The sequence below is a fragment of the Pygoscelis adeliae genome, unplaced genomic scaffold, assembly GCF_000699105.1.
Source record: "Pygoscelis adeliae isolate BGI_AS28 unplaced genomic scaffold, ASM69910v1 Scaffold127, whole genome shotgun sequence".
NCBI lineage: Eukaryota > Metazoa > Chordata > Aves > Sphenisciformes > Spheniscidae > Pygoscelis > Pygoscelis adeliae.
The window spans coordinates 6,584,608-6,595,483 of NW_008825208.1; the positions used below are offsets into that span (position 1 = coordinate 6,584,608).

General features: G+C 42.3%; 1 protein-coding gene across 1 annotated transcript in view; it reads left to right on the forward strand.

Annotated features, from left to right (window-relative positions):
- Positions 1 to 10,594, forward strand: part of SNX30 (sorting nexin family member 30) — a 45,319-nt gene extending 34,725 nt beyond the window's left edge. The window contains exons 7-10 of the mRNA XM_009328967.1: positions 4,688 to 4,774; positions 6,732 to 6,752; positions 8,258 to 8,389; positions 10,281 to 10,594. Of these exons, the coding sequence (XP_009327242.1) occupies positions 4,688 to 4,774; positions 6,732 to 6,752; positions 8,258 to 8,389; positions 10,281 to 10,340 (300 nt within the window). The 3' untranslated portion in view covers positions 10,341 to 10,594. The remainder of the gene's footprint in view (positions 1 to 4,687; positions 4,775 to 6,731; positions 6,753 to 8,257; positions 8,390 to 10,280) is intronic.
- The last annotated feature ends 282 nt before the right edge of the window (positions 10,595 to 10,876 follow it).

Genomic DNA, 10,876 nt, shown 5'->3' on the forward strand with positions numbered 1-10,876 from the left:
AAAAGCTACTTCAGTGCAGTTTTTATTCTCTTGAAGTTAAGGACCATTAGTAGGCAATCCCATTGCATGGGGAAAAGAATTACTGAGTTAATTGCATTGAAAACTGAAACCAAGGACTCTAGTTCAGCTGTTAAAGCTTTTCACCACATGCCCGTGGTACAGTATGTATTAGCAGTCCCTCTATAGGGTACTAACAGACAAATTGCTTCTGAGGACTTTCCACTTGGAACAACCGTTACAAGGCTATGGTATGCACTCCTTTAGAGATTTAATAGCCTGTTCTAAACCTACAGTCTGAACATGGTAGTCCTTCTCCATCTTAATCTTAGTCATCCTCTACTTCTCAAACTGAGAATTGAAATGCTTGCAGATTTCTTTTCCCAGCTTCAGATGGCTAGTTGTATGGCTTCTGTCTTGCCTGGCTGAAGTATTCTTGCAGAAGTCTTTGCACTAATTCCTCGTGTATATTCTCTGCTTTCATAGTCATGGTATTGACCCCAGCATAAACAAGGTGCATTTTCTTTACGGGACTATTAACACCCAAGTATTGCTTGGAACACCCTGAGCTGTAGCTGGAAGCCTTGACCCAGGGTGTTCAGACTTATCCTTGTTCTGTAGGAAGGGGGGTGTGTGTGTGTACTTACAAATAAACAGAGCATGAGGCTAGTAGTTAAAGCTTTTAACCCAGAACATCTGGCTTTTGATGCTACAAATGCCACGGCCTACTGGAGATAGCATCTTCAGTGTCAAGCTGAGTTGAGAGGTGCTTTTCACAAATGTGGCAGGGGAAAAAAATTTTAAGCTAAAAAGCAAGGGTTTCTTCAGCTGAAGAGGTACTTCAGGTACAACAGGTACTCCTGTTGGCTTGGAGACTGCACTTAGTGTCTTTGCCATCATCTGACAAGAGCTCTTTCAGAATGGGGCTGTCTCCAAGCCAACAGGTAGTCTAGCTGCAAGTCTTTAATGCCACTCTCCCTGTGGTAAGTGGTGTTTAACTGCCTGAAGTATCTCTTCAGCTGAAGAAACCCTTGCTTTTTAGCTTAATTTTTAGACGACTTGACTTTCTAGTGGCCTAATGGTTTCACTCTTCCTGTCAGTTATTCTCTGGTAATGGACTGAACATATTCATTGTGTTGGTGCTTTGGAACTAGTTGGATCTAGAAACCACACTTGCAAAATAGCAGTTGATAGCAAATAAGGATTAATCTGTTTAATGTCCAGCTTGGGCATCTCATTAGCTTTACTCTGTCTGAAAATCAAGAGTAAAAACTATTGCTAGCCAAGGCAGACTGTTCCGGTTTTCCTTCCCTCCCAAATACCAAAACTGAAATCTCTCAGGTCATACCAAGTGCAGTTTTCTTATGCTAGAAAATAGTAGTCTGTTGTTATTTCTTCTGTAAGCAGCTACAGAACTGTCTTTCCAGACTCCACAAAATTGAGCAAGTAACTGTAAAGGAGGCTACTGTTGGAGTGTAAGAGGCTTTCTGCTGAAAGGGCTGTCCTCTTCACTAGCAGTGCAGTCCTATTCATCAGCTGCTGTGAGGCCTGCTTGTGAAATTAAAAGTCCGTTTTGGTCTTTCAGAGCACAACTTTTGGACAGGGTACTCGATGGAAGGTAAGTCTTTAGGTACTAGGAGTTCAGTGCAACCTTGATAGCTTTCTCTGTTGCACGCTGTACCCTAGGTATAGGTATGAGAACTTCATTTGTAGAGCAATTTCTAGCTGGGTAAATGTCTCTCAGAGTAAGAACTGCCAGGTTATCTTTGCTGTTTTAGAGATGAATGTTCACCTTAGTATCTTCAGGAGCACTGTTATACCCGGCAAGGGGGCAGCCCGAGGAAACTGCACATACGGAGGCAAAGCCCAGTGGTTCTGGTTGAAACAAATATTGGCTGACTCCAGGGAAGCCCCATCTCTGAGTTTGTTTGAAAGATTTGCAGAAGTGGGGAGAGGCTGGCATTGTGGGCATGAGTTAAAATGCGTGCTGGTAGTGTCTAGGAGAGACCTCTTCTAAAACACAGGCCATGTATGAGATGGCCAGACAACGTCTCAAATCCAGGTGCAGCGAGGCCCTTGTCAGCAAACGTGCAGTACCACATTTTTTCCGGTACGCTGGTGTTCCCCAGAGAGGCAAGTGCAGAGGACGAACTCCGCTCTACATAATTCAGTGCTGACATTAAAATGTTATATGAACTCCATACGCTTAACACTGCCAGAAAGGCTTATCAGATAGTGCAATCCTCAGCTGTGTGCTTGGACATTACTTTTAATGCATATTGAAAGCAAGCACCTCCTGCATAGCTAACAGTCTCTCTAAAGGTGTGCAGTAAATAAGGATCCTCTTGCGAGGTCTAGTCGTAGTAGGAAGCTACGTGGTGTGCAAATGGCATAGGATTGCAATTTGAGAAAGGAGGCTGATGGCAAACTCCTGAAGCTCCTTCAGAGATATGGGCCAAGGAGAAGTGTTTCAACAGAATACAAAATGGAGAAGGACCTGCCTCACTGAAAGCAAGCTAAGTCTTGCTTGTACAGGGACCAGTGGTTTAGTTCTGTCCCTCAATAACTGAAATGTGATGTGTGAGGTTTTTTCTGTTTGGTGTTGGTTTCTTCCAACTCTTTTAAACTTTTTAATTTTTTTTTCTTTATTTTTAATTTTTTTTTCCCTCTGAGGCTTTAACTAGTGGAAGGATTGCATGGGCTGTGGTAAGTCTGGGGATACTTGGTACAGAGCTTTTCGAAGGAGCTGCTGTAGCATTAATTAATGCATTGATCTACAACTGAGAAGAGATTGCCTGGAGGTGCCAGAGGCAACACTTCCTTTCACATACCGCACAAGTGAAAGGGAAGGCAATATTTTTCTCATCACATACAGGTCAGCCATTAATGGATACTTAAAGCTGTATTCAGAAGCATATTGTTAATGGTCCACAGTGGATGGACTCGAGCACTTAAGGAGAAATAAGACACCTGCCCTTTGAAGCTAGTCTGATGATACCTGTTAATCATTGACTACTCCTGGTACAGATCCAGCTTACTGCACTAACTCCAGGCTTGTAAAGGCTGAATGCAATTGCTGGAGGCAGTTGTTTTTCTGAGAAGAAATTTCAGTTGACTCAGGTTCAAGAGGCAATAGAAAGTAGAAATACCTGCTAAATCTCTCAGGCTTTTGTTGCATTGGTAACCTCAATCACTTAAGGGCTATTCCACATAGTTACTTAGATTACAAAAGGAACGGGAATGTTGTGGCTTTTCAAGCAAACACAACCAATGGCATGCTTGCTTGCATCCCTTTGGGGACAAAAGGGAGGGTTAAGCTGTTGAAGGTGAATTTTTCAGTTTTGCCTAAATTAATAGCAACTTTGTGGGTGGGGTGCCATTCCCTTTTATCATGGACTACGGTTTGTAAGAATATTGATTGCAACGTCTCCTATCTGTACTTTAGAGGAACTGCACTGGTGACCTTCCCTTGGCTTAGGAGGGAGCTGGGGGAAGATGACGATTAATAGATACAGGGTTTGTACATCTTTAATTGGGAAACAGATCTTGGCTAGACTGGCTCTTAGAGCTCTGAGAACTACTTTTTTAAACAGGTATTTCTGTAGGCAGCAGTGCACATGACTAGTCCTGCTTTACTAGCCTTGTCTGAAACTGTTAAAATTACTAGTTACCTCCCTTTGTCCTAATGGGGTAATTCCTTCTGGGTGGCAGAAGGGAAGACTTGAAGCATAAACTGGCCAAGTTGGCTCCAAGAGAAGTTCAAATTTACAGGTGCCTCAGCAGTGAGTGTTGGCTGACTTCCCTCTGAGCATTTTTAGTAATAACTTTGCATCAACTGAATTATTAAAAATTACTAGTTTCCTTGTGAAGACTGAAGAAGACTGTCTTGCAGACACAGAACTACTTATTTTTCAGTAGTATGTTCTTGAAAAGACTAATTTCTGTGGTTGTTTTTAAATTGTAAGACTGTAGTACCACCTTAGTGGAGATCTTGACTTGTGGACGTAGTACAAGAAGAAGGGTGGCATCTTTTGCTCTCTGTTCTGAGAATACTCTGTCAATAAAATGTTTACTGCTTGTGAAACTCACTCAGTTCGGTGCTTTTCATGTAAATTGTGCTTTTTATAATTTTAATTTTTTTAATTAAACCAACAACAAACCCCCCAAACTGATCTAAAAGCAAAGCTTACTTTTATTCTAACATGAATAAAACAGCTTGCTATAAAGGACTTTGAGGAGTCTTTGCAAGTGGAAAGGGAGATGTAATATCTTCTGTGGTGGCCATCCTGTCTCCTAGCCCATGCTGTTGTCTCTCTGCTGCTTGAGGATATCAACAGCTTTGCACTAGTCCTTGACAGCTTTGATGCTTTTGTTTATATCCTTTTCGTGCTAATAATAGGTCAAATGATTAATTGAATTTACTTAGGGTTATATTCATGGTTACATGACAGCTTCTGTCTTGCATGCCTCCAGCTTGTCCAAAAGTTGAATTTTATCTGACCCTGCCAGCTGCTGGAGAGCAAGTGCTCTTTGTTTTTAAAAGCTACTCCCTAAATACTGTAAAATAGGACAAAGTAAGTTTGAAAGTCTGACTTTGGACTGAATTAGCACTTAAGCTGTATCACTTGCAGGCTGGGGAGGGAAGGAACAAGAGGATCCCTCTCACAGCTGTCTTTTCTCTTGCCCATAGAATGTGTTGAAGAAGAGAGACCAAGTTCAAGCGGAGTATGAAGCAAAACTGGAAGCAGTAGCCTTGAAAAAAGAAGACCGTCCAAAGGTTAGCACTTAAAACTACAAAACCGGCTTGCACTTACATTACTTCCTGAGAAGAATGGAGAAACAGAACTTGCTTTGTCTGGGTCTGGCAGCTTCTTTGCAGTATAAGCAATTTCTGACAGAACAGAAGTTTGTTGTTGGCAAGCTGATGTGGAATAAAGACAGGTATGAACATACATAACCTGTCTAGCAACTTCTGTACTACTGATCTCCCACGGTTCAGAGCAGGATGGCTCTGACCTGTGTACACTTGAACAACAGTCAGCGACCAGTTGGAGTGTTTAGTGACAGGGACTGAAGCAGTGGTAGAACAGTCCCTGGTGATTCAGCAGGGTGTCAGCTAGCCGAGTTCAAGTCCTAGCCCTGGCACTGCTGAACTGTATTGTAGGATACCTGTTTTGACTGTGGAAGACTCCATGTTTTGCCCCTTCTGCTAGGGAGGTTGTCCTGTGTGATGCTGAACAGACACAGCAGGTGTCACTGGGTGACAGGTTTTGGCTGGGCTTCATGCAGAACAAAGCTGTAAATTGGCGTGCTTATGCTGCCACCTGCTTTCTGCATGAAGCGATGTGCAAGAGCCCTGTCTTAAACCACTGCAGCTTTAACCAACAATGACAACAGGTTTTGTTCCTTTCCTCTGCTTGGGTGTTTTTGGTTCCCCTTCATCTTTGTGTTAATAACTAATGGATGACTTTCCAGTATTAGGACTACCGTACAATAATCTTACAGGAGGTTCACATAACGTCTTTAATCTAAGAAGCTGGAGGACAGAGCATAGAAATGCAAACTGGTATTTTTCTGGTCTTGTGTCTGTCACGGACTCTACAAATAGTGGTGTCTTGAGTATCTTGTGATGCTCTTGTATTTTGGTCTTTTGCCTGCCCCACTGCTGGCTCGTGTGGTATGTACTCTTACTTCCTCAGTGTAGCTTTGTATAAGCTACACTTAGATATTCTAACAAGTTGTATGTAGGATAGAAGGTACTAAATCTAGCATATCCAGCAAGCCAACTGAGGTTTTTAGGCATTTGACGACTTCTCAGTTTAAATTGACTCACTAAAATAGTGATGGGCCCTTCTAGAGTGTTTTGGAGTTTGAGCTAGTTGTCACTTCGTTTTGGGGTTGGGTCTTTTTGAGCTATACCAGTAGCTGAGAGCAGCCATCAGTAAGAAAGTAGCAACTTCCCCAAAAGTCCAATCTTCTGTCTTCTCAGTTCCTAGTTGCTAGCTAATACTTAGAATCTCCCTTGGTAAAAGCAGATAAAAGCATCAGTATTGATGTTTCAACATCCAAATTTGATGTTAGAACTATAACCTCTCTTCTCATTAACCTTGCACTAGATATAAAGTGCTTAAAAGCTGTTAATTAACCTAAAACTTTGTTTCAGCTACTGAGTTGCAACTTCTGGGAAGCTGCAGTTTTGGAAGGAAAGGTATTTACACTGCTGAACAGGAGCAGTGCACGTGCAGACGCTGCTTTCATGATGCCTGTGGAGACTTAACTGGAGTTCATTGCTGTTGTTCCTTAATCAGAGCATACGTGACCCATTTGCTGATCACTAGGCTGTCCCTGTAGCTCTAAAGTCGTACAGCTCTCGCAGCCTGACGTGCAGGAGAACTGGCTGTGAGAAAGAACAGATTTCTTTTTTTATAGCTTCGTTGTGGTTTCAGATCCTGGCAGAAGAAGCAGGAAACTGGTGAGTGCTTAGAAACTAACTTAATTGGATTGGGAAATCTTATGTGGTTTTGCTTCCAGACTTCATGACTCTTTCTCTTGATAGCCTAGCCTTTCCCGTTAAGATAGCAGAGTACTTATAAATATGATGCAAAGCATACTTGCCTTGAGGGGACCATCTTCTAAGCCTTCCAGCCACTAGGTTGGTAGGTCTTGTCTGAAGCCTACGAGAGAACTTAATGTCTGGAGTTGTAGCAGAGTGAATTCTGTAGCCAGAAGTATAGTGCTCTGAGAGGGTGGGGGAAGTGAGTAGCTACTGAACCCGCAAGCTATCTGTAGTGTAAATCCAGTCGTGTGAATAAAGGGGTACTCAGATCCTATGAGCACGAAGGAGGTGCTTTTCCTGTGTCTTGAACAGCTTTATCAGAGAACAGATGTAGGACCTTCTCTGAGTATTAGTCAGTGATCGACCCTAGTCCACATCCTGGAGAAGAACCAGAGTTGATACGTTTCTGCCTAAATCATGTACCTTGCCAAATTGCAAGGTAGTAGCACACCTCTAACTTCCTATATTGTTACTTGTGAAAAGCTTCTTATATAGTCGGTTCATCCCCTTCCTTCCTTCACGTCCCTCAAAGAAAAAGGGAATTTTCTGAAAGCATCAAGTATGAGAGGAGCCACTACAAACCTCTGCAAACGTTCTTCATTCTGCCTTTGTGCAAGTCACAGCTTCCAGAGCCCAAGTTTACTTCTCACATTGGTGCTAGAGCTCAGGGGTTTCCTCTTCTGAGGTCATGGGCTTGGTCTCCATGTCCTTACAGGCCTTCTGTCTGTGTGAACCATGCAGCACATGGAGAAGGGAGAGAAAGGCGTTCATGGCTTTCCTGCTTGAAGAAACGTTTGTAAATTGTTCCTGTAGTTGCCTGGTGGTATACATGATGTTAGTTAAAACATAAGCAAAGACCAACTTCTTTGGCCTAAAGTGCATCTACCTTGGGCTGGTGACTACTGTCATAATCCATTTCAATCTCTACCTAGGCTTGCAGTAGGCTGTCCTTCAGGATTTCTCCCATTGCTTATGTGTGATTACGTGTCCAGTGTTGAGCCCAAAGGTGCATGAGCCAATACACAGTGATGATCATCAATGCTTTGCATTTACATTTTTTTCAGGCAGCCTGTAAGGTTAGAAGTGGAAGCTAGAAACAAGAGGCTTAAGCTAGAAACTAGAGGCTTAAGAATTTTATTCTGCAGTCATAGCTGATCACTGCTGTTTGTATACTACAGTCAAGAGAGAACACTGAGGTCTCTTATCCAGCTCTTTGGACAAACCTAAATGTTTGTTGTTTCATACACACTAGCGTAAATTGGGAAATCCCTAGTGCAACTGTAAATGGGAAGGAGGAGAGAAAACTTGCTCTGGAGCTGTAGTCAAGCTGCTCAGTTTGAGAACTAGGAGCTGAGCCTAGGCACCCAGCACTTAAACCAAGTGGTTTTGCTCTCCATGTGCCTCTAGCAAGCTCTTCCTCAGTCTGCCTCCATATCTGGCGTGGAGATGGACAAGCACAACTGCCCACCACCTCAGACAGCAGAGAACAAGTTAAGCAATCCTGTCTCCTCACTAACACAGAATTTGGGCTTTTCTCCCTGCAGCCATAACTGAGTTTATTCAGGGTAACTACCGGACTGTTAACTTACCCTTTCCTCTGTAGCTTTGCTCAGTGAGGTTTGAGCTAATTCAGCAGTCTAGCACTCTCAGTGACAGTTTCAATCTTCATTTCTTTTGCTGCAGGTACCCACAGATGTTGAGAAGTGTCAAGACCGAGTAGAGTGTTTCAATGCTGACCTGAAAGCAGATATGGAGAGATGGCAGAACAACAAAAGACAAGACTTTAGGCAGCTACTCATGGGGATGGCAGATAAAAACATCCAGTACTACGAGAAGGTATGTGGCACTGCTGGAGCATTGGCAGGAATAACAGTAGTTCATTTTCCTCTGAGGTGGTGATAATTCTTCAGGAAATCTTCACACTGCCTTGAAGAAAAGAATCTTGGAGTTCTAAATCGGTTCTCTAGTGCTGTGGAAGGTGCTCTTTGTCAGCAGCTTAGTGTAAACTATTGAGTTGCTGGTCATGCTCAAGTGATCTGCATGAGACTAGCAGTCTTTTGCAAGGCAGCCCTGTAACAGCATTTCATCCTGGGTGCTTGTCTGTCTTGCATTCTTGAACAAATCACTGAGCAGCAGTAGTGGCGAAGAAAAAAAACCAAAATTGCATGTTCTAGTAATACTACCAGACTAGAAAATCTCTTGATTCTGCCTTTTATGAACCAAACTACATGCATTAATGTACATCCATGGATCCATATATAGATTACACCTAGTATGCATAAACTATTCTAATCTCTGTCCCCTTGTGCATAGTTCTGTCCTTTGTATGCTAGTCCTGGAAATACCTAGTCAGGTGCCTGTGCCCTTTTTCAGTTGGTGCATGTGTACCTGAGATTCAGTGTCAGATTTCTTTTTTTTGTTTTGGGGTTTTTTTTAGGTGAAAGGGCCTTGACATCCAACTGCATATGCTACCAGTCTAGTTTTCCTTCATGGTAGAACAGTGCTGTGCAATGCAGTGGTTGATACGTTAAACAATACTAGGCATATGCATGGTGACATACTTCATCTTCTTGCCTATTGCTTTTTTCCACATCTACTTTACAAACTTCTTCCTGTGGTAGGTTACCTCTCCATGTAATATTAGTATGTACTTCCTTTGCCCCTTCCGATGTCTGTCTTGTCAGTAATTCATAACTAGTCACAAAGAACTTCCTTCACCCTGGTTTCTTCTCTCTTCTGAGACTGCTGTGGAAGGGGGTGTATTAAAGACTCCACTGAACATCTGGCAGTGCCTCTGCAATTGACAGTTAAATCTGTACACCTTAGTTTTGCTCTTGGCTGCAGTAAGGAAGCTTTTTGGTAGGAGAGCGTCTAATCACTTCGGGATACACAACTAGAAATACTCTATTCACCTGCAGTACAATCAGCAAGATTAGAAGGAAGATGCTTGACAACAGTAACCTGTGGTTATAAGAGCTGGTGATGAGTTTGCCCATTCCCAGTGTTTAATAATATATATCCCAAGGTCTGTATTTCTTCAGTTTGACTTCTGGGCTGTACATGGTTGAAAGACAGTAATGATACACAGCACAAGGACTGGAGTAAGTATATGTGTCTGGGGAAATGACTCCAAAGCCTGGAGTGACTTTATAATAACCAGAAGCTAGACTCCACTTTTATTTTACTATACCAGGCACTACCAGTTCATCATGCAGTGGAGATCCAAGTCCCAGAGGTGTAACAGAGTATACTGTGTACCTGAACTACCTTCCCTAGATGCATGGGTTTTTCAAATAAGTTTGCTGGAGGTAGTCTATAATAGCCACCATTGTGTCCAAATCAGCCCTCTCCCACAGTCACACCACAAAGATGTGAATTTCTACTAGAAACAGTTTGTCTGCCTAGCTGAAAGCTGTGATGTTCTTCACTTTAGAAGAATCTAGCTTGATATTTGGAAATCCAGGGTATTCTGATGATTTTTAATGGCTTGGGCCAGCTGATGACTTTGGAAAGCTTTAATTTGTTTTCTTTGTTTGGAGATCGCAGCTATTCTTTCTGAACACTTTCTTGCTGTTTGAGATTCTGGGGTTTTTCCCCCTTCCGCAATAATCTATAGAGACCCGGCTAGCCTTTCTTGAACATACATTCTGTTGGTCTGGAAGTGTTGGTCAAAAGTTACAAGAACTGATGTACAATCCATTTTTTAAATCTTTATTTCTTTCTTTAGTGCCTTACGGCGTGGGAATCAATTATACCACTATTGCAAGACAAGCCAGAGACCAAATAAGAAGTACCTTCATGGACAGTCTAGCACTTCTATGCTCAGAACCACTAGACATACTGGAACTGTATGACGGACTCCTTTTGTCAAGTTAACTGAAATGCCAGCTGCACTTAGGCTGGAACAGACGCTCTGAAAATTATTTGAATTTTTTTCCTCACTTTCTGTGTTTAAACTGGGGTATGTTTCATCTTTTTGAGTTATCTTGAATGGTTCCTTCTTTATCCTATGGAGTAATTGGGGGTTCATAGTGAAAGTGCATGGGGATCTTGATAAAACTTACCTCTCTAGTCTGGAAGGAACTGATGAGTGAAACGCTAAAAAGATGAAAATGAAACTCTACTGCAAGGTGCCAAATGACATCTTTATTACCATTCTGTTTTGTTTGCTAAAAAAAGAAGATAATTGTTCCTATGATACAGTACTCCCTAACCAATCCTTATCCCTTTTTTTGGATGGACAGGGGAAGGCTGGAAATGAGTATTTTCTGTTTTGCCACCGCCCATGTGCTCCCTCTGGATAAAATGGTTTCTGGAGACTTT